The 22,544-nt window shown below is 54.9% G+C and overlaps 8 protein-coding genes across 8 annotated transcripts; 2 read left to right on the forward strand and 6 right to left on the reverse strand.

Moving 5' to 3' along the window:
* Positions 1–3: 3 nt before the first annotated feature.
* On the reverse strand, positions 4–1,053 carry EX895_002985 (uncharacterized protein; the record flags this gene model as incomplete). Its single annotated transcript, XM_029883583.1, has 1 exon — positions 4–1,053. The coding sequence occupies one exon, from the start codon at positions 1,051–1,053 to the stop codon at positions 4–6; it is 1,050 nt and encodes a 349-aa protein (XP_029739874.1).
* Positions 1,054–1,371: 318 nt separating this feature from the next.
* On the forward strand, positions 1,372–2,817 carry EX895_002986 (uncharacterized protein; the record flags this gene model as incomplete). Its single annotated transcript, XM_029883584.1, has 3 exons — positions 1,372–1,875; positions 1,949–1,989; positions 2,073–2,817. The coding sequence occupies 3 exons, from the start codon at positions 1,372–1,374 to the stop codon at positions 2,815–2,817; spliced, it is 1,290 nt and encodes a 429-aa protein (XP_029739875.1).
* A 732-nt stretch (positions 2,818–3,549) lies between these two features.
* Positions 3,550–4,718, reverse strand: EX895_002987 (uncharacterized protein; the record flags this gene model as incomplete). The annotated part of the gene is made up of 2 exons (XM_029883585.1): positions 3,550–4,178; positions 4,271–4,718. The coding sequence occupies 2 exons, from the start codon at positions 4,716–4,718 to the stop codon at positions 3,550–3,552; spliced, it is 1,077 nt and encodes a 358-aa protein (XP_029739876.1).
* Positions 4,719–8,059: 3,341 nt separating this feature from the next.
* Positions 8,060–9,244, reverse strand: EX895_002988 (uncharacterized protein; the record flags this gene model as incomplete). Its single annotated transcript, XM_029883586.1, has 1 exon — positions 8,060–9,244. One exon carries the CDS (start codon positions 9,242–9,244, stop codon positions 8,060–8,062), a length of 1,185 nt encoding a protein of 394 aa, XP_029739877.1.
* Positions 9,245–13,640: 4,396 nt separating this feature from the next.
* EX895_002989 (uncharacterized protein) lies at positions 13,641–14,294 on the reverse strand (the record flags this gene model as incomplete). Its single annotated transcript, XM_029883587.1, has 1 exon — positions 13,641–14,294. One exon carries the CDS (start codon positions 14,292–14,294, stop codon positions 13,641–13,643), a length of 654 nt encoding a protein of 217 aa, XP_029739878.1.
* A 1,876-nt stretch (positions 14,295–16,170) lies between these two features.
* EX895_002990 (uncharacterized protein) lies at positions 16,171–17,220 on the reverse strand (the record flags this gene model as incomplete). The annotated part of the gene is made up of 1 exon (XM_029883588.1): positions 16,171–17,220. The coding sequence occupies one exon, from the start codon at positions 17,218–17,220 to the stop codon at positions 16,171–16,173; it is 1,050 nt and encodes a 349-aa protein (XP_029739879.1).
* Positions 17,221–17,538: 318 nt separating this feature from the next.
* EX895_002991 (uncharacterized protein) lies at positions 17,539–18,984 on the forward strand (the record flags this gene model as incomplete). Its single annotated transcript, XM_029883589.1, has 3 exons — positions 17,539–18,042; positions 18,116–18,156; positions 18,240–18,984. 3 exons carry the CDS (start codon positions 17,539–17,541, stop codon positions 18,982–18,984), a joined length of 1,290 nt encoding a protein of 429 aa, XP_029739880.1.
* Positions 18,985–19,716: 732 nt separating this feature from the next.
* EX895_002992 (uncharacterized protein) lies at positions 19,717–20,885 on the reverse strand (the record flags this gene model as incomplete). The annotated part of the gene is made up of 2 exons (XM_029883590.1): positions 19,717–20,345; positions 20,438–20,885. 2 exons carry the CDS (start codon positions 20,883–20,885, stop codon positions 19,717–19,719), a joined length of 1,077 nt encoding a protein of 358 aa, XP_029739881.1.
* Between the last annotated feature and the right edge of the window lie 1,659 nt (positions 20,886–22,544).

Here is a 22,544-nt window from a genome sequence, read left to right on the forward strand (position 1 = left end):
CGCCTATGCCCCCACAAGACGCAGCTCTGCCAGCAGCTTGGCGGCTTGCTTCTGCGCACCGTGCATCAGCGCTTGAAGCTGATCCACCGCCATCTCCACCAAGCCAAAGGAGATCTTGCTGAGGTCCTTGCTCCAGTGAAACGCCATCGCTCCGCCATCCTCCTGCGCCAGAACGGTCCCGTAGCAGTGCAGCGACTGCAGGTACGCGCTGGCTGAATGGCTGTCGTGATGGACATACTTCTTGACCTCGGCAGAGATGGCTTCCACCGTGGTGCCCAACGACAAAGTGAAGAACACACCGTTCTCTTCACCCAGCAGGTGCTCGTGAAGCACGGCTCGGAAGCAGAACTGCAGGGCAGCCATGTCTGAGGTTGCAGCGCTGACTGGCTTCAGCGTGCCGTCGCTGGATACGCACAGGTGCAGAAAGAGCCGCGACAATGCAAGCTCCTCTGTGTGACCAAACTGGGCCGGCCGCTGCTGGACAAGGCAGACCGAGAGTTGCAGAAGCAGCCTTGTGCCTTCTGCGGTGACAAGCGGATGGGAATCCCCCTCTACCACCGCTTCGCTGTCATTGTAGTAGTCGCGGATCTCCAGAAGGGCCTCTGCAATCTCTTCATCCACGCCGTGATGGTCCCACGGCTCGTTGCTGCCGTAGTAGCCCAGCGCATCCCCGTCAAACCAGACGTGCACCAGCAGCGCCACAAGAAATGCCCACAGGTCGGCACGCCGCCGGACTGTGTTGTCGCTGAGGCTGTAAGGCTTGCTGACATCCGGCCCATGAGCATGGAAGACCTGCTGCGTCGTACGGCCAGCACGGAGCAGGTTGTGCATCCACAGCGCAGCCACCTGCCGGCAAACAAGAAAGATCCACTGGCAAATGTAGCCGTGCCCGCCCTTCCAAGGGTGTGGATCACGCTGCTGGCCCATCTGCACCGAAGGTGGAGGTCCACGCAGCTCACCAATCTCACCCACCGGCTTTCCCGCCCAGTAGACATGCCAATCCAGCTGACGGGCCCACGGACCCAGATTGCCAGTGAACTCGGAAGGCTGCATCTTCGGTTGATCCAGCCCAGCATCCACGAGCAGCTTGCGGTCCTGCTGGACTTGCCATCCTCTCGTGGACCGCAGGTAAGCCACGTGGCTTCAGGACCCGTGATTTTGAAAAAGTCAGCCGCTTGCGGACCCTTTTTTGGACCCTTTCTACGCTGCGCCGAATTCTTCCTGTAATACCATATCAACACCAAATCACTCCTTTCTCTTGCGGGCGGAAAGGTCTTTGAAGGCGTCTTCGACCCGTATTCTCGCTAGCCATCCTTGCCCTCCGACTGCCGCCGTAGGTCGTGCGAGCCTTTACCACACCTAAAGCGCACAATGGCTGGTCCATTTGAAGACGAGGATGAGGCGCATGCGCATCATCCGACCGATCAGCAATCACAGACTCAAAGCTCGGCAGACGGCGCTGAGTCTCAAGAACCTGCTGCGTCTCCTGCGTCGCAGAACCCTCGACTCTTAAGGCCTGGCAGGCAGGCATCACGAGCATCTTCGTCTCACGAGACGGCCGGCAAAAAGAACTACATGTGGACTGCTCAGGACATCAACACTCTAGTCACGGTCCTGTTCAACAATCCATGCTTCCAAGTCGCACCGCTTCCTTCCCGCATGTCAGGTGACGAGCCCATCAACAAGCTCAGTAAGCTCAACAAGACTGCTGTAGAGCGCAGCATCTTCAAGTCGGTCTTTCCAAATTCCGAACACGTCGAGCCTGATCGCATCAAGTCCAAAATCCGCTGGCCCAGGGGCCTCTACTCCAAGCAAAAGAAGAAGCTATCGCTACCAGCAGCTGGGTTTCTCGAAGGTATGGACTCTTCTGAGCCGGTACGTTTGATCTCGTTCGCATGTCTTGGCGTCAAGCTGTATTGAATGGATGGGTTCTGCTTTCTTTGCACAGACCCGCGTCTCTCGTGCTGCGCTTGCTGCCAAGCATCCGTGGTTTCCCAAGCTAAACGCTATGATGAGTGACCGGTCACTGAGCCTTCGACTTTGCTCACAACACCTTCGCTCGACGACGGCAGCAACGAGGCCGCCATCATGCACGACCGTGACGTCAATAAAGACGGTCACTCTGGTCACGGTCATGGTCTTCCGCCTCTCGATGATCTCGTGCACAACACAGTCCACCCTGCCATGCTTGACTTCACAGCTGGCGGGGCTGTTGAGTCTCAGTCTCAGTCCGTCCGAAGCGAGACCCCCATGCATTTGCTCACATCTGGTACAGCGTCGGGTACACGCCGTTGTTCGACTCCCTCCACTCCAGCAGCCGAGTTCTCCAGCGCTTTCACGACCACACCCACTTCTGCAGGCAAGCGCACGCGAGCGGCGGCTGAACAAACGAAGGATGCAATTGCCGACGCATTTGATCGATTTCAGAAGGAGACTATGCAAACGCGCCTCCAGCTTGAACAGGAGAAGACCAAGCGCGAAGACATGCGCCCGGCTGTGGAGCAGCTCAAGATCCAGGCGGAAAGCGATACTCGCAATGCCTTGAGGGAGCAGACCGCTGCCATGCTTCGTATGCAGCAAGCTCAGAGCCAGAATATGACAGAGGTGTTGCGCCTCTTGGCTGGTCGCAACGCTTCCCATACGGAGGCTGGAGCAGGCTCCAGCAGCACTTCTCATGATCCGCAGAATGGTCAACACGGTCCTCATTATGTACCCTATGCTCACAATACCCTTGCATGTACCAACAATGACAGCGTTGACTTTACCAAGTACCGAGTGGTTGTGTTTGTGTGTGTTTGTATGGCAGACGCACGTTGAGGTTGTGGTTGCGATCGCAACATGTGTCGCAGAGTACAGACACAGGGACGAAACAGAAGGGACAAAGCGCCCACTTTCCTTTGTTCGTTCCCATCACTCACATCCTTGACCAAGCCTCCTTGCGTTCTCTCATCTCTGTGTTCCACCTCCTTGCCACACCTTCACACACCTCTTTCTCGAAGATCCCTTGCAACTATGGTGCGCCAGAGTGCCAAACAGCACCTCCTTCTCAGCATTCTTAAGGTCATGGAACTAGCTTTGTTGGACGATCGTGCTAAGCTATCGGCAGACACGCAGCGCCTGTCTGAAGTCCAGTCCGCTGCGCAGCATTGCAGCGCTTCGCCTGATTCTGACAGCGATGACGACCTCGGCATCGATGATGACCATGCAGCATTCAGCTCGCTAGTCAGACTATACGCCCTTGTCAGCGATCAACGATATACACTCGACCTTGTCGAATAAAGGCTCAAGGATCTTGCAACTTCTGTTCTGAGCGTATCGACGATGGGTGGGATGACTGCGAAGATGACCAGGATCGCGCCAAATAGCACGAACGATAGCGAGGAGATGGTCACGGAGCGGGGCTTCGAGTTGAGGCTCGTTACGCCGATGGCGCCGGCGGTGCTGCCCATGGCGATGCTGATGGTGCGATAGTCCTGTCCGCGTGCGTGGGTCTGGTGCTTGTCAGGTTGCTACCGTCGGGGGAGAAGGGAGGGCCGTCCTGGTCCGGGTTTAAGCCAAACAGGCGGAAGAAGGGGTCTTGAAGATCGAGAACAGAATGCCCGTGATGACAACGAGGACGACGGTGAGGCTTTCGTCGGCGCCGATGGTGAGCGAGAGTTCGATCGCGAGCGGGGTGGACATGAACCTGCTCGCGAATGCGAGGGCTCTCGGGGCGCGACGCCGATCCTGCTTGCGACTGTGGGCCAGGCGAACAGGCTCAGCATGCTGCACGGCAGGAGCACGACGAGCATGTCGACCAGGTGCACCCACAGATCCCACCTGTGCCGGTACATGGGGATCGCCAGCGACACAATGCCCGCATCCAGCGTCGAGAACAGCACATGGCCCGCGCCGATCACAGGCCCCGTGTACCCATGCAGCGACCACAGGACCGTGTACTTGGCATCGACCGAGTAGGATGCTATAGTGCGCTTCAACGACCACCCGCGCATCGCGCCGACGCCAGAGCAGCAGCACGGTGGCCACAGACGTGGTGAGGATTGGATGCGCATACCGCCGGATCCTGGCGGGGACCAGCTTGATGCTCGCGAGGAAGGTCACCAGATTCACGCCGAGGAAGAGCGGCAGCGAGATGCCGAGCAGCAAGGACGCGGGGATGTCCACCACGAGCGTGAGGCCTAAGACGAGCCAAGGGATGCTGTTCCACAGCGTTTCCACCAGGCGGTCGACTGCGTCCATCTCGGGCTCCTTCTCCTCCTCCTTTGGCGACCCAGATCCGTGGTGGTGATCTGCGGGAGCAAATTAGCGTCGACACCCTTGCTTGTCGAGGACAGCTCGGGCGAAGCCGGTCCTGCTTCAATGTCTTCATCGATCATGATAGCCCTTGGTGAGCTTCGAGTCGTGCGCTTCGTTGTGACTCGACCGCGTTGGTGTTTTCGGAACCGGAGTCGGTATGACCAGCGTCTCCAGCCCTCGTCACCGCGCGGATCCACACTCTCCGCTTTGGACCGGCGGCGATCGATCAGATCCTGCCTCGCCCGGAAGATGTACTCGTCAAACATCGGCGACACCCCGTCGTCATCCACCGCACCGTTTCGGTCTTCAAACTGACCACCGGCCTGAGACTCTGAGGCAGCGGACGCGCTCTGCGGCCGGCGAGCCTGTAGCGCCAGGTTCCTCAGCCCGCTGCCGGGGCCCACCACTCCTGCTCCGAACATGCCTTTTGGTGGCCGCCTTGCCGAGGGTACCGCCGCCGGACGGCGGCGATGATCTTTCACCCAGCTCCTGCAGCTGATGGGACCGCTCTCGAGTCACAGGGATACTCGGGCTAGGCTGCTGTGGGCGGCGGCGGCGGCGCTGATCCAAGGTCAGCTCACCATGTCGGTGCAAACAATGGCCAATAGCATGACGGACAGAGGACGGGTGGCGCGACGGACCCCACTGCTTTGACCGCTTCTCCTGACCCGTCATTGGGAACATCATCCGCAACAATGAGTGATTCGACAGTAAGAAGTTTCTGCAATAGCTGCATCTACAGCGATAAGGTCCACCCGAGAAGGGGTCTGAGCGTAGCCGTGGGAACGGCCGCTCAGCGTCTTTCTTTCTAGAGCGTCGACTCCCGCTCTCGGACCTCGGCGAGTGTTGCGTCACGCGGCCCATGGGTCCAAGCTCGCTTTCTTGTGGCTCCCAGGAGATCGCAAGCCTGCTGTCGATTGGACAGACCAATTTCTACCGCATGCTGAATAGCCACATCCCTTTGGCTGTCATCTTGCGTGGCTCCTTGCGTGGGACCCGCGAAGGCCTGACAGAAAAGGCGAAGAAAGCTAGCACTCAGACTTACGATTACTATTAACTTATGACACAATTCACTTTCGCCACCTTCTGGTGCACGAAGCGGAAGGCGGGCCTCATTTTGGTTTGATGCGGTCTCCCGAACAACAATTTGTTCTGTTCCCAATAGTTCGCTGGCATCGAGGCAATCGTTCATACATAAACCAAGTCTCATCCCAAGAACGACTGCCACACAGCCCAGAGACGCACCCGCTGCAATAAACACATACGGTCAGCCGCCTTTTCCGAAGACACCATGGATAATGATAACCCCAAGACCCACTCATCGTCCCCGGCAGACATCGACCTAACGGTCTTCCCCCAAGAAGTTGAAGCGGTGCCCGGGATTTCAGAACTGATCGAGTCCATTCAAACGTACGTAACGCCTGCAAACCCTGCAAACAGCGCTGAGAATGTTGCAATCATCTTCGCGGCAGTCCTCCTTGCCCTTCGCGCAAGTGGGGTTCAGACTGAACGGACTGGCAATCGATCGCAACACTTCAGCTACATGTATCGCGGTGAAAGCTATAGGGTGAGTCTACCTGTGGAAACTCTCTTCGAAATTGTACACAAGTGGCTGACTCGTAGATTGAGGATACGAAGATCCTACTTTCGGCAAGATCCTTCCAAGCGCCAATCGCTGCAAAGCCTTCGGTGGAAGCAGCATCGAAGAAGCAAAAGGGTCGTCGAGGATCGAAAGGAAAGCGTCAAGCTAGCGCTGCAGCTCAAGAAGCTTGCAGGCGACATGCAGTCTTCCTGTGGAAGCTTTTCAAGAAGCAGCATACTGTTGCACAAATCTCATCACCCATGCTCTGTGACGCTTTGGCTGGGCCTGCCAGCTCCGCGGCAGAACATGAAGCTCCGAGCAACTTCACTGCCGCTGCGGTAAGAGATGTGCTGGGTCAGCTCCTCGATCGAGAGACCGAATACACGTCGGCAATGAAGAGAGTATACGAGGCCTATGCGCAGCTTGGCAGTTGTTTCGTCAGGCTCGTTGCACAAATTAGCGAAGGAAGTCCGCCGTCGCCCGAAACAAAGGCCTTCCATCAAGCTGGATTCGCGATTATGGAGAGGGCGATGGAAGGGTGGTCACGAAGGGCTGAGCTGTCTCACTCCGGTCTGATCAAGCGCCTCGAGCGAGCGAGGAAGATCTTTCTGCTTGTGCGATGCTTCGGCGGGCAGGTCCTTGACAGCGACGCCTTGACGATGCGTTTGGTGGACAGAACCACTTTCCAGGCTTTCTCGATCTTGTTGCGCTCGAGCGTTACTAACAGCGACCAAGTCGATCACAGGTCGGAGGGCCGGTCTGCACGCGCCGGCGACCAAGAAATTTAAGCCCGTCCTTCCTGTCGAATGATGCTGGCGTCACCGTGTCATGCGCAAAACCAGATTGCCGACAGTACACAGACTTGCTTCAGCGCCTTGATTAGGATTTCGATCTGTGACCAAATCGCATTTGAACAGTAACTTAAACATCAATAAGTCGTTGAGACGGATTCCGGTACAAAAATCTCCAACGTGTGATGCTTATCCCGCAAAGAGAGTGCAGCCCGCTTTCTTGACACCTCTTTCCAGAATTTTCTTCTAATCGATCATTGAACTTACCGTGTGAGTGGTGGCGATGGTCCATACGTGCCGCTCACCCTTTTTTGAAGCCCCGCAGACTGGACGCTCTTGAGCGTTGGCCGAAGAAACCAGCTTTCGATCGATGTCAAACGAAGCAATTTTGTGCTAGCACCTACGGCGAACGAAGGGTGTATACACGTAAATGAGAAAGCTACGCTTCTCCTCAACACGACCGCGTGCTTCCTTCCCTCGCAGACCAGAACGAGCATTGGCAAACGAACTGCCTGGAACGTCACGCTGGTTCAGTTGCGAAAAGAAGAACCAATTGCGATCGTTTGGTTGTGGTTCGCCTTATCGACTACTGATGCGGACATGTAAGAGGACGTACAGTACAGGGCACAGGCGCGATCTGTCGAAGTTTCGGAAAGCAGAAGCTTCAGCCGAGCTGCGCCATCTACGCCCTTCTGGATGTTTCGCACGGCTTGCACTTCCTTCTTGAGGAGCGATGCGCCTCCTTCACGTCCACATTCGCGATTGATGCTGCAGTCAAAAACCTGAATCCAGCGACCCCCAGGGCCACCCTCGCCCGTGTACCTGTATGGTCGCAAGTGCCTCCTCTTTAACAGGAACCGCCGTTGCAGGTGTGCCCGCGGTAAGAATACGGCAACCTCCAATGAAGGGTTTGGACCTCTTGTGTCGGGCGGAGAGAACTGTTATCGAAAGGTAGGGCGCAAACAATGTCACAGAGCAACAATGGCGCCGTAAAGGCCACAAATAGCAACGAAAGCAGGGTCTTATGTCACGTCACTCAGTATCTTGTCCTGTAGATACCTCTAATTTTTCTTGGCATATGTAGGAAGAGCTGTGTGGATGCGGTCGAGATGGTCTGAGTTGACACAGGTGCGTTCGGGGAGCTCCTTTGTAAGTTAAAGCGAGGACATAGCTACCGCAGTTTATTTCCCTTTTCGGGATGACTTGGTGACTTAGGGTCATTCATCGTAAATTTCACTGTACGTAGTCTCTCGCTACGTGTAACTTTTGACACTCTACATAACATGCAATTTTTTAACGTACTGATTGGAGGAGGTCGTAACTTTGGCTGTACAACGTAGTGTTGACACCGCATGATCGCAAGCAATGAAGTTCAATTGAGCTACGGTATCTACCAAGAAAGGATGGGCTCGACATCCTCCTCCTCCTCCTCCTCCTCCTCCTCCTCCTCCTCCTCCTCCTCCTCCTCCTCCTCCTCCTCCTCCTCTGTCAACAGTGCCTGATCAGAATCAACTGGCGAGGAGTACTGCTGCACATAGGCATCGTCAAAGTTGTCCTCCAGCAACCCTAGCCTCGCAAGAGCTTCACGAGCATCGTGTTCCGGGCCAAGTGGCTGCCCTTGCTCAGCTACAAGCCTCCATCGATTGGACTCTCGCAGCCATCCAAGGCAATCCTCTGCTGTGACTGTATTGACATGATGTAATATACATGCTGCCAGTGTACCATGACTTCTGATATCTTCGCGGCTGACTGCAGGCTTGACCTTGCTGAATACCTTCTCTGTGATGTTGAGCCACGGCGAGTAAGCTGGGAGATAGTGGGCCTCATGCCCAGCATGTGTGATGCGTTGCTTTGTGTCAAAGGACCGGTGAAAGCTGGCATTGTCCATCATAAAGACTCGCCGTTGGCCAGCAACAAGCGGCAGGAGCTTGTTGTCAAGGAAGCTGCAGAAGCGCTCAGTGTTGTAGGCGCCAAGCAGGACCTCACTTGCAATGATGCCATCCTTTCCAACAGCAACAAGGAGCGACATGTTTTTCTGGCGGTTTGCAGGCCGGCCCTCTCGCTGTGCTCGATCGCCTACCTTGCTGCGACCGTAGGTGCGCTTTGAGTGCAGGTTGAAGCCGGCCTCGTCAAAGAAGATGGCATCTTCGAAGGACCGTCCCTGGGTCCGGAACCAGTGCGTCCACTTCTTGCGGTTCTCAATAGTCTTGGTGTTGTTGTAGCTTTCATGTTCCTGATGTTGTCGTTTGAGTGTGATGTGACATCGTTGCTTGAGTATATGGTGCAGATGGCTTATTGAGACCTCAGGCCCAGCGCCATAGCGAGGCCCACCATGATCCTTGAGGTTTTGTTGGATCTCATCAAGCAGAGCAGCGGCCTTGCCCGCTACAAAGTTGCAGATGTGGTCGATATGCTCCTCACTGACTTTGGACCCACGGAAAGCACCGCCGCTCTTCCTATGGGCTGCAATGGTTCCAGTCTTTCCGAATTTGTCGATGATGGTGCTCACCGTGGTGTACGGGTACCTCAGGCTCTTTGCCACCTCGGCATTTGTCATACCCTCGGAAAACACCATCTTGATGACCTTCTCTCGTTGCTGCGAGTCGACATGCTGGCGTCGCTTCTAGGGGGGTGGCATGATTGGAATGGAGATGGTTGACAATGCGACTGATGTGTGACGAGGTAACTTATATATAATGTAAGGAGAAAGGGACCGGAGCCAGCTGCGAACAATGAGGATGTTTGGTCCTGCTGTTGCTTAACGTTATTCAAGTCGAAGTTTGCCTGCTTGGTCGTGACGGGCTAAATCGCTAGCTCTTTTAGGGTCGTCTGGAGATTAGAGGGCGCTCGTCACCGCGCTTAGTTTTTCTTGCAAGGATTTCATAATCAAACAGCTGTATTGGCTCATCTTTTCGGCCCCATAGAACATCTATCCAAGTGCCTTAAGTTTATTGTTAAATATTCCCAGCTGATGTACTCTTATACTTCTTGCAATACACCGTACCGAGCTGATGCTACTCCTCGCCTGTTGGGCATATCAATGAGAACACGCAAGTGCTTCATATGGTCAAGCACAAAAATCATGTTTCTTTTTGGTTGACGCGAAAGCAAGACCAAGTCATCTCATTATTGAATATAGTCACGAATATCATTTTTGCAGGATGTGAAAAGTCAGATGAATCTCCACTCTTTGGAACTCAGTGTAGTGGGGATAGGCGGTGCGATTTGTAACAAAATTTATATCATGAGTAATTTTTTGACTCGGGTTATGCCGATAAAGCAGCTGTAAATGTGTACCTATGATTTTCGCTATTGCTATATAAATGTTCAGCATTCGTCTAGGTCACGACTAAGACTCGCGTGACTGTAAGGAAGCTGACCTACGATTTTGTGACTTAATCATCTCATGTTCCAGGTGATACATCCGTACAGACGCATGTATGCCATGACATATGTACGGACGTAAGTCCGAATGTTAATTGTGTCGGAGCATACTTCACTAATTACACAAGTATGAAATCGTGTATAAACGACCACAGCAAACACCTGGTCTTTGTTCTTAAAGTACGACGGTACAAATCACGAAAAAATAAACTAATTTTGATGTTGAGCACGTTCGTCAAGAGCTATCTGACTAAAGTAAAATGATATCGTTGCAACTGTTGGCGGCAAAACTCCATTCTCTAGCGTAACGGCGTGGCTTGGTAAACACGGAACTTAGTGTTTTGTGTCGATGCTTCAAGCTTAACTATTGCGGCATCAGTAGGTGTCGAGCAATCCCAAAAAAACTTGTACCGCGAAAAAAGTAAATTTTCTGCCTGCACTTGCAAGGTTCGCACCTCCAATACGCTGGCACTTTGGTTGTATTCAACCACAAGAAGCTTCCGACAGATGATTGATACACGCAGACCTTCAACAACTTGTAGATCATGGATTACGGGTTCATTTTCAATATGTCGCACGCGTTTCGTAGGAACGCCGTTGTTTCAGGCGACAGCGGAGACTGCCCGCTATTTGTGCAACAAGCTGACTAAGCGGCAGCCGTGCCGTGCATGAGCTTCGCACACTTTTTGTCCGCTCGGGAGTGGTGCGCTGCCGGAGCGACTGGTTCTCTTCGGTCTCATCATCCTCGGCGAAGGCATCACTGGCCTAGCAGAAGCACTCAAACCGCATCAGTCCTGGCACAAAGGCTCAGATCCCTGGGCGACAGCAAGGTGGGGAGAGGGGTATGGGGGCGAGACACGATCTTACAGGCTACCAGCTGTGTGCTCATCATTATTTTGCAATTTGGCGGCTATTCCCAACGCGCAACCAGCCACATCGATCTGCAATCCATGTGCGTCGTGTTGTGGGACTATGTGCATGTTGTGCTGCGCATGGCTTCAGCGCTTCTCGTGATTGGCTTGAAGAAAGTGCTCGCCTATCAGGATACGATCACGGCCATGAATCGAGTTCTCAATTCACCCGGCCTCTATTAACCCTACATGCAACAGTGGCAGAGAGTGACATCGGACATGGCCGGATAGATTTTCGACTTTTGAAGCTGACACGAGCTCCATTATAATCAATGGTACCCTTGCCGGAATCTGTGCCATCATGGCAATCATCCCAAGCGACGAAGGCGCCAGCATCCCCAGGCCGACATAGGTGCAGTGTCTTGCTGCCTCACCATAGCCGCGTGCATTATGTCAGCCGTTGGTCCTAGTTGAAAGACTCCTGACGGATGACTTCGCGGAGGTTCGCGTCGTTCGAGGCCTGTCCAGTTCCTCAGGAATCGGACTGCCGCCGTACTGCTAGTGTTTAGTTGTTCGACTATAAGAAGTGTCGATATGCAAGCGTCACCGCAACCACAACGACACAGTCAGAGCGAGAAAGGATCTGAGCGTGTTTCAGTGTTGTCCCTCATAAGAAACTAGCTTCCCGCTCTTGGGCCTCGACGGATGTGGCGTGACCGGTTCCATGGGTCCAAGCTTTTCTGAGGACCACACAGAGATTATCGGCCTTCTGTCGATGCGATGGTATGGAAAGCACATACTGGGCAGCCAACTCCGTAACATGGGCCTCGCGCGGGGAACATCCCATAATCTACGCAAGGTGGCAGATTTCTGGCCTTTCATTCACGGTTGCAATTGCTCTCCTGAGCGGAAGTGTACCAACGGCAAGAATGTCTTGCGCTTGGTCTCAGCTGTCTTTTCAATTGGCACAGTAGCTGCTCAGCTTCGAAAGGGTCCCGGAACAAAGGCAACCATACACGTGTATATATTCCGACCACATTCAAGATTGACAAGATAAGTTGGGGACGTGTCCATTAGGAGGTGGACAAACGGATTTTTTTGCCTTTGGCGAGGTCGCCATGGAAGCTGACAACTCTGCAATTCGCTCCGCCACGCCTTTGTACACCGATCTCAGGGTTTCCCCTCAAGACTTCGAGGCGGTTCCTGGAATGTTCGAACTTATCGAGTATGTTCGAACGTAAATAGCGCCTTCTGACCCTACGAATGGCGCAGAGAACGTTGCGATCATCTTTGCGGCAATCCTCAGTGCCCTTCGTGAAGTGACATTCGGACCGAACGGCGTGACTATGGATCGCAGTATTTCAGCTACATGTATCGCGGTGAAGGGTATCGGGTGAGTTTATCTTCGAAGGTTCTGTTCGGCGTCCTACATTAGTGGCTGACACGCAGAATGGGGCCGAACAGACTCGTCTTTCGGAGACTTCCGCGCGAACGCCAACCACTGCAAAGTCGTCAGAATGTCGAGGAGCATCGACGAACCAACGGCAGCGTCGAGGAGCGAAGAAGAAGAGACATGCGAGAGCAGCAGCTCAAGAAGCTCGGGCGGCATACAGTCTTCCTGCAGAAGCTTTCAACAAGCAGCATACTATCGCAAAAGCCTCGTTGCTTCTGCTACGATACCGTGGTCCAACCTGCCAGCGCGCTTGTAGAACATGAATTTCAGAGTAACTTCACCACAGCCGTTGTTAGAGACGTGCGTGGTCAGCTCCTTGACAGGGAGAACGAACACCGATCGGCAACAAGAAGAGTGCACGAGGCCTATGTACAGCTCGGGTACTTCTTCGTCAAGCTCGTTGCACGGAACAGCGAAGGGAGACCCACCGTGCCTGAAACAAAGGTGTTCCACCAAGCAGGATTTGCGATCATGGAGAGGGTGATGGAAGGGTGGGTACGAGGAGCAGAGATATCTCGAGCAGCTCTGATCAAGCGCTTGGAGCGAGCGAGGAAGATCTTTCTGCTTGAGCGATGCTTCGGCGAGCAAGTCCTTGGCGATGCTGCCTTGACCATGCGTTTGGCTCCACTATAAGGGTTCCTAGCGACACAGTGTCGCTGGGCTAATAACAAATCGTCGACAGTGCGCGAAGTCAGTTTATCGCTTGGGACTTCGGCCTGCAACGAAGTCGCGTGCGAGCAAACCAAGCGATGAATCCGTCACATTGATCACAAGTTAGCAGATTTCTTCGTGTAAATTGTCAGACATATCTTCTCTAATCTCCAGAAAGTAGCCAGCCTCTATCAATTTTCTTCCATCCCGCAACGCTAGCCCCCTGTCCCAAAAACTTGTATTTATTATATTAAACAAACGGCCGCGCCCTTTTTTCCCCTTCAAAGGTTAGGTTTTGCGATTTTGGCAGGAGCGGCCACGGCCGCTCCACTGCAAACGGCCACTCCCCTAGGGCTAGGGCTAGGGCCAGGCAGAAGCGAACATAGTCACGAAGATCTTCTGTCAAGCCAGGTCAAATTGTTTCGCAGCGACACTGTGTCGATAGGTCGTTTGTGATCATGAAACTTGATTTGCTGAATCTTCGTATCTCAGCTTTCTATGTCGTACCGTCGGGACAGTGCATTCAGGAGAGGTTCGATCGCAATAGAATCGGGATTCTCGAGTGTTTGTTATGCTCCCGGCTGGGTTCGAAACGTACACGAGCTTGGTGGACCAACAAAGTGAAAGCTCGGTCAGATCTTGACACCACGGTTCCTGGCCTCGTCACGGAGTTGTTTTGCCATGGAAGCCAAGGAGTGGCCACCATCGTCGACTTGTTTGTAGTATTCGGCGACGGCGTCCGGGGAAAGGACGAGGGATTCCAATGTTTGGATCATGTCGGTGATCATGTGGTGCGCGTGCAGCATGATGGGCGGGAGTTGGATGAGTGAGAGCGGGAGCGGGGTGTTGAGACTGCTGGTGACTTGGATAATGTGGTCCATCGCTTCGATGTAGTGAGTAAGTGGGAACCCTGACTGTTGATCACCAAGAACGACGCCGCATGTGTAATAGATGCTGATGCCGGCGTTCTGCCAGAGCGCCGTTGTCCAGCGCCAAGCGCGTGCGTCGTCATCATCGGGGATGAGTGCTTCGACAGTTTGACGAGCCATCTTGACTAGCCTCTTGGACTGCGGTGTCCCCTTCTGGTCTATCACGCGGATTGCATCGAGCGCGTTCTGATATGCGGCGAGTGTAGACGTGTCCTCATCTGCAGCGAGATCGGCCACAAGGACGACGAGGATCTCGCACAGTCCAACCTCAAATAGGAGTTGCTTGGGTGGGGAGAGCACATCGACTTTGTTGTAAACCTGTGAAGCGTACTCGAGGGGGCCTAACGTACTACTCATCGACGTGGGCACGGGGAATGGGGTGCAAGATGGCTTTGATAGGGATGATGGAATTGTGAGCAAACCCTCGCTCGCTGTGCCATTCCACCGTGGTGATTGTGGTTTACCGATTTGCACTTTGCTCTTTCACGATCTCACATAAATCTTGGAAACCACGTGCTCTCCGGCTTGCCCGCAGCTATCGTCCGCATCTGAAGCCAGTCGGCATGCACTCAGTGGTGGTGGAATGCTCTGTCTTCTTGGACTGGAATGCATGCATACTGTAGCTGCTGCTGATGACTTGAACGCGGAGAGTAAGTCGGGCGACCGGGTCTCCCTCTGTGGTCAGTGCGTTTTGCTGTTGACTGCAAGGCTAATAATATCCCTGTTCGGACCATGATCCGAAGATCACCTTGGTTGATTATGCGCCTGCTTTCTCTGCTTTTGCCTCGCTCCACGTCCAAAAGTGAGCATTTGTTCTTAACCCGACTCTCAAAATGGTTTCTTCTTCTCTATCATCATTTTCCCCATCGCTTGCTCTGGTCTTGAAGATGATCTTTCGAAGGGCTCCGGACGCCCGTGGATCAAGATGCGCCCCCTGGCCCCGGATCTTCGTTGGCTGACGCCGGATCCTGAGGCGCTTCGGCAGATTCCGGCATCCTTTCCTTTCACGATACAATCTCGGGTGCCTTCGGCTAGCAATTCTTGGACGAGACGTTCATTCGAGATGGGGCGCAGGCGCAAGTTTTCGAGTACGACTGGCTGGGAAGGTTGTTTGCTGTTTCGTCCAACCTATACCAAACCGGTGAACGTTTTCCCCAGGAACGAACGGCAGTGGTGTTACGCCCTTTTGATATCAGTGTCACTCCTTTGGTGCACCTTGATCAGTTTATGGACACGCTTGGTCTCGATATGATGGCGGCTATTCTCTATATCGACCTCTTTACGGCCTGGCGGCAAAAGATAGCTCGACTTGTCTCGCTGCGCTGGAACGACGGTACCAGCGTATTGCAATGGTTCTTTGCAAATGTCCAATCTCACGTAAGACGACCTCGATGCTAACCTCACTTTCAGCTCTCAGCTCTGGAACCAGATGAATCGGGTCCCACCGCGTTCAACCCCGCCAAAATTCTCGTCAAGTGACGTTGGCTGACCTTGCATGCTGCTGCCTGCGATTCAACCCAAACTCCGGCAGCTTTGGTTCGCACATGGTCACTGACGCCAAAGCGCCAGCTGGAGAGGAAATAGCAAATCGAATAGTTGGACGAGCCCCAGCGGCATCCTGGCAGCCATCTTCCTTGTCGAGCAGGAGAGAGAGAGTATATGTGTGTGTGTGTGTGTGTGTGTGTGTGTGTGTGTGTGAAAAAAGGCGTCAGGATCTAAGAGCGAACGGTGAGGTGAGAGGTGAGGGAGTAAGTGTTCCGGGAATTGCTGTTATCGCATTGCTCCATCTCAGGCAACCAATGCCATGCGGCAAGAAGCGGGGGATGATCCTCTGCCGGCCAGTGCCTTTGTTGCTGGGCAGAGCGGTAAACACGCTGCTGTCGTGCACAAAGAGGTTGCGTGGACTAAGCAGCGTGTTGGTGTGCTGCAGTTGCGCAAGCTCCGTTCCTCGGGCAGGCAGACCACTGCTGAGTTCAATCAGCACCGCAAGCAGCCGAGTAAACTCGTTGTGAACCGCAAAGTATGCCTGAGCCGCACTGGGATCAAAGTCCAGACCGTCCGAGTAGGCATCCAGCAAAGCATGGGCCACAGGCGCATGCCCGCCAACTGCGCGGCACAGGATGCTTGGCATCGTAGGGGAGGGTAACGTTGCATTGGCAAAGTGGAAGCCTGGCTGGGTGTTGCGGAGGCTGTCTTTGACGCAGCCAAGGTCGATCAGGTGCGCATCCTCCGCCTATGCCCCCACAAGACGCAGCTCTGCCAGCAGCTTGGCGGCTTGCTTCTGCGCACCGTGCATCAGCGCTTGAAGCTGATCCACCGCCATCTCCACCAAGCCAAAGGAGATCTTGCTGAGGTCCTTGCTCCAGTGAAACGCCATCGCTCCGCCATCCTCCTGCGCCAGAACGGTCCCGTAGCAGTGCAGCGACTGCAGGTACGCGCTGGCTGAATGGCTGTCGTGATGGACATACTTCTTGACCTCGGCAGAGATGGCTTCCACCGTGGTGCCCAACGACAAAGTGAAGAACACACCGTTCTCTTCACCCAGCAGGTGCTCGTGAAGCACGGCTCGGAAGCAGAACTGCAGGGCAGCCATGTCTGAGGTTGCAGCGCTGACTGGCTTCAGCGTGCCGTCGCTGGATACGCACAGGTGCAGAAAGAGCCGCGACAATGCAAGCTCCTCTGTGTGACCAAACTGGGCCGGCCGCTGCTGGACAAGGCAGACCGAGAGTTGCAGAAGCAGCCTTGTGCCTTCTGCGGTGACAAGCGGATGGGAATCCCCCTCTACCACCGCTTCGCTGTCATTGTAGTAGTCGCGGATCTCCAGAAGGGCCTCTGCAATCTCTTCATCCACGCCGTGATGGTCCCACGGCTCGTTGCTGCCGTAGTAGCCCAGCGCATCCCCGTCAAACCAGACGTGCACCAGCAGCGCCACAAGAAATGCCCACAGGTCGGCACGCCGCCGGACTGTGTTGTCGCTGAGGCTGTAAGGCTTGCTGACATCCGGCCCATGAGCATGGAAGACCTGCTGCGTCGTACGGCCAGCACGGAGCAGGTTGTGCATCCACAGCGCAGCCACCTGCCGGCAAACAAGAAAGATCCACTGGCAAATGTAGCCGTGCCCGCCCTTCCAAGGGTGTGGATCACGCTGCTGGCCCATCTGCACCGAAGGTGGAGGTCCACGCAGCTCACCAATCTCACCCACCGGCTTTCCCGCCCAGTAGACATGCCAATCCAGCTGACGGGCCCACGGACCCAGATTGCCAGTGAACTCGGAAGGCTGCATCTTCGGTTGATCCAGCCCAGCATCCACGAGCAGCTTGCGGTCCTGCTGGACTTGCCATCCTCTCGTGGACCGCAGGTAAGCCACGTGGCTTCAGGACCCGTGATTTTGAAAAAGTCAGCCGCTTGCGGACCCTTTTTTGGACCCTTTCTACGCTGCGCCGAATTCTTCCTGTAATACCATATCAACACCAAATCACTCCTTTCTCTTGCGGGCGGAAAGGTCTTTGAAGGCGTCTTCGACCCGTATTCTCGCTAGCCATCCTTGCCCTCCGACTGCCGCCGTAGGTCGTGCGAGCCTTTACCACACCTAAAGCGCACAATGGCTGGTCCATTTGAAGACGAGGATGAGGCGCATGCGCATCATCCGACCGATCAGCAATCACAGACTCAAAGCTCGGCAGACGGCGCTGAGTCTCAAGAACCTGCTGCGTCTCCTGCGTCGCAGAACCCTCGACTCTTAAGGCCTGGCAGGCAGGCATCACGAGCATCTTCGTCTCACGAGACGGCCGGCAAAAAGAACTACATGTGGACTGCTCAGGACATCAACACTCTAGTCACGGTCCTGTTCAACAATCCATGCTTCCAAGTCGCACCGCTTCCTTCCCGCATGTCAGGTGACGAGCCCATCAACAAGCTCAGTAAGCTCAACAAGACTGCTGTAGAGCGCAGCATCTTCAAGTCGGTCTTTCCAAATTCCGAACACGTCGAGCCTGATCGCATCAAGTCCAAAATCCGCTGGCCCAGGGGCCTCTACTCCAAGCAAAAGAAGAAGCTATCGCTACCAGCAGCTGGGTTTCTCGAAGGTATGGACTCTTCTGAGCCGGTACGTTTGATCTCGTTCGCATGTCTTGGCGTCAAGCTGTATTGAATGGATGGGTTCTGCTTTCTTTGCACAGACCCGCGTCTCTCGTGCTGCGCTTGCTGCCAAGCATCCGTGGTTTCCCAAGCTAAACGCTATGATGAGTGACCGGTCACTGAGCCTTCGACTTTGCTCACAACACCTTCGCTCGACGACGGCAGCAACGAGGCCGCCATCATGCACGACCGTGACGTCAATAAAGACGGTCACTCTGGTCACGGTCATGGTCTTCCGCCTCTCGATGATCTCGTGCACAACACAGTCCACCCTGCCATGCTTGACTTCACAGCTGGCGGGGCTGTTGAGTCTCAGTCTCAGTCCGTCCGAAGCGAGACCCCCATGCATTTGCTCACATCTGGTACAGCGTCGGGTACACGCCGTTGTTCGACTCCCTCCACTCCAGCAGCCGAGTTCTCCAGCGCTTTCACGACCACACCCACTTCTGCAGGCAAGCGCACGCGAGCGGCGGCTGAACAAACGAAGGATGCAATTGCCGACGCATTTGATCGATTTCAGAAGGAGACTATGCAAACGCGCCTCCAGCTTGAACAGGAGAAGACCAAGCGCGAAGACATGCGCCCGGCTGTGGAGCAGCTCAAGATCCAGGCGGAAAGCGATACTCGCAATGCCTTGAGGGAGCAGACCGCTGCCATGCTTCGTATGCAGCAAGCTCAGAGCCAGAATATGACAGAGGTGTTGCGCCTCTTGGCTGGTCGCAACGCTTCCCATACGGAGGCTGGAGCAGGCTCCAGCAGCACTTCTCATGATCCGCAGAATGGTCAACACGGTCCTCATTATGTACCCTATGCTCACAATACCCTTGCATGTACCAACAATGACAGCGTTGACTTTACCAAGTACCGAGTGGTTGTGTTTGTGTGTGTTTGTATGGCAGACGCACGTTGAGGTTGTGGTTGCGATCGCAACATGTGTCGCAGAGTACAGACACAGGGACGAAACAGAAGGGACAAAGCGCCCACTTTCCTTTGTTCGTTCCCATCACTCACATCCTTGACCAAGCCTCCTTGCGTTCTCTCATCTCTGTGTTCCACCTCCTTGCCACACCTTCACACACCTCTTTCTCGAAGATCCCTTGCAACTATGGTGCGCCAGAGTGCCAAACAGCACCTCCTTCTCAGCATTCTTAAGGTCATGGAACTAGCTTTGTTGGACGATCGTGCTAAGCTATCGGCAGACACGCAGCGCCTGTCTGAAGTCCAGTCCGCTGCGCAGCATTGCAGCGCTTCGCCTGATTCTGACAGCGATGACGACCTCGGCATCGATGATGACCATGCAGCATTCAGCTCGCTAGTCAGACTATACGCCCTTGTCAGCGATCAACGATATACACTCGACCTTGTCGAATAAAGGCTCAAGGATCTTGCAACTTCTGTTCTGAGCGTATCGACGATGGGTGGGATGACTGCGAAGATGACCAGGATCGCGCCAAATAGCACGAACGATAGCGAGGAGATGGTCACGGAGCGGGGCTTCGAGTTGAGGCTCGTTACGCCGATGGCGCCGGCGGTGCTGCCCATGGCGATGCTGATGGTGCGATAGTCCTGTCCGCGTGCGTGGGTCTGGTGCTTGTCAGGTTGCTACCGTCGGGGGAGAAGGGAGGGCCGTCCTGGTCCGGGTTTAAGCCAAACAGGCGGAAGAAGGGGTCTTGAAGATCGAGAACAGAATGCCCGTGATGACAACGAGGACGACGGTGAGGCTTTCGTCGGCGCCGATGGTGAGCGAGAGTTCGATCGCGAGCGGGGTGGACATGAACCTGCTCGCGAATGCGAGGGCTCTCGGGGCGCGACGCCGATCCTGCTTGCGACTGTGGGCCAGGCGAACAGGCTCAGCATGCTGCACGGCAGGAGCACGACGAGCATGTCGACCAGGTGCACCCACAGATCCCACCTGTGCCGGTACATGGGGATCGCCAGCGACACAATGCCCGCATCCAGCGTCGAGAACAGCACATGGCCCGCGCCGATCACAGGCCCCGTGTACCCATGCAGCGACCACAGGACCGTGTACTTGGCATCGACCGAGTAGGATGCTATAGTGCGCTTCAACGACCACCCGCGCATCGCGCCGACGCCAGAGCAGCAGCACGGTGGCCACAGACGTGGTGAGGATTGGATGCGCATACCGCCGGATCCTGGCGGGGACCAGCTTGATGCTCGCGAGGAAGGTCACCAGATTCACGCCGAGGAAGAGCGGCAGCGAGATGCCGAGCAGCAAGGACGCGGGGATGTCCACCACGAGCGTGAGGCCTAAGACGAGCCAAGGGATGCTGTTCCACAGCGTTTCCACCAGGCGGTCGACTGCGTCCATCTCGGGCTCCTTCTCCTCCTCCTTTGGCGACCCAGATCCGTGGTGGTGATCTGCGGGAGCAAATTAGCGTCGACACCCTTGCTTGTCGAGGACAGCTCGGGCGAAGCCGGTCCTGCTTCAATGTCTTCATCGATCATGATAGCCCTTGGTGAGCTTCGAGTCGTGCGCTTCGTTGTGACTCGACCGCGTTGGTGTTTTCGGAACCGGAGTCGGTATGACCAGCGTCTCCAGCCCTCGTCACCGCGCGGATCCACACTCTCCGCTTTGGACCGGCGGCGATCGATCAGATCCTGCCTCGCCCGGAAGATGTACTCGTCAAACATCGGCGACACCCCGTCGTCATCCACCGCACCGTTTCGGTCTTCAAACTGACCACCGGCCTGAGACTCTGAGGCAGCGGACGCGCTCTGCGGCCGGCGAGCCTGTAGCGCCAGGTTCCTCAGCCCGCTGCCGGGGCCCACCACTCCTGCTCCGAACATGCCTTTTGGTGGCCGCCTTGCCGAGGGTACCGCCGCCGGACGGCGGCGATGATCTTTCACCCAGCTCCTGCAGCTGATGGGACCGCTCTCGAGTCACAGGGATACTCGGGCTAGGCTGCTGTGGGCGGCGGCGGCGGCGCTGATCCAAGGTCAGCTCACCATGTCGGTGCAAACAATGGCCAATAGCATGACGGACAGAGGACGGGTGGCGCGACGGACCCCACTGCTTTGACCGCTTCTCCTGACCCGTCATTGGGAACATCATCCGCAACAATGAGTGATTCGACAGTAAGAAGTTTCTGCAATAGCTGCATCTACAGCGATAAGGTCCACCCGAGAAGGGGTCTGAGCGTAGCCGTGGGAACGGCCGCTCAGCGTCTTTCTTTCTAGAGCGTCGACTCCCGCTCTCGGACCTCGGCGAGTGTTGCGTCACGCGGCCCATGGGTCCAAGCTCGCTTTCTTGTGGCTCCCAGGAGATCGCAAGCCTGCTGTCGATTGGACAGACCAATTTCTACCGCATGCTGAATAGCCACATCCCTTTGGCTGTCATCTTGCGTGGCTCCTTGCGTGGGACCCGCGAAGGCCTGACAGAAAAGGCGAAGAAAGCTAGCACTCAGACTTACGATTACTATTAACTTATGACACAATTCACTTTCGCCACCTTCTGGTGCACGAAGCGGAAGGCGGGCCTCATTTTGGTTTGATGCGGTCTCCCGAACAACAATTTGTTCTGTTCCCAATAGTTCGCTGGCATCGAGGCAATCGTTCATACATAAACCAAGTCTCATCCCAAGAACGACTGCCACACAGCCCAGAGACGCACCCGCTGCAATAAACACATACGGTCAGCCGCCTTTTCCGAAGACACCATGGATAATGATAACCCCAAGACCCACTCATCGTCCCCGGCAGACATCGACCTAACGGTCTTCCCCCAAGAAGTTGAAGCGGTGCCCGGGATTTCAGAACTGATCGAGTCCATTCAAACGTACGTAACGCCTGCAAACCCTGCAAACAGCGCTGAGAATGTTGCAATCATCTTCGCGGCAGTCCTCCTTGCCCTTCGCGCAAGTGGGGTTCAGACTGAACGGACTGGCAATCGATCGCAACACTTCAGCTACATGTATCGCGGTGAAAGCTATAGGGTGAGTCTACCTGTGGAAACTCTCTTCGAAATTGTACACAAGTGGCTGACTCGTAGATTGAGGATACGAAGATCCTACTTTCGGCAAGATCCTTCCAAGCGCCAATCGCTGCAAAGCCTTCGGTGGAAGCAGCATCGAAGAAGCAAAAGGGTCGTCGAGGATCGAAAGGAAAGCGTCAAGCTAGCGCTGCAGCTCAAGAAGCTTGCAGGCGACATGCAGTCTTCCTGTGGAAGCTTTTCAAGAAGCAGTATACTGTTGCACAAGCCTCGTTGCTCATGCTCTGTAATGAAGCAGCTGGGCCAGGGAGCATCGCGGCTGAACATGAAGGTTCAAGCAACTTCACTGCCGCTGCCATCAGAGATGTGCTTGGCCACCTCCGCGACTTATAATAAAAGAATGCGCTAACGCTATAAATATTATAAATAGTAGATGTTTTTATCATCTACTAAAGGTATGTACTTTTTCTTCCTCGCCTGTACGCCATGATATTTATAAATATCATACGACTTGCATG

Source organism: Sporisorium graminicola, chromosome SGRAM_19 (genome assembly GCF_005498985.1).
Source record: "Sporisorium graminicola strain CBS 10092 chromosome SGRAM_19, whole genome shotgun sequence".
Taxonomy (NCBI): domain Eukaryota; kingdom Fungi; phylum Basidiomycota; class Ustilaginomycetes; order Ustilaginales; family Ustilaginaceae; genus Sporisorium; species Sporisorium graminicola.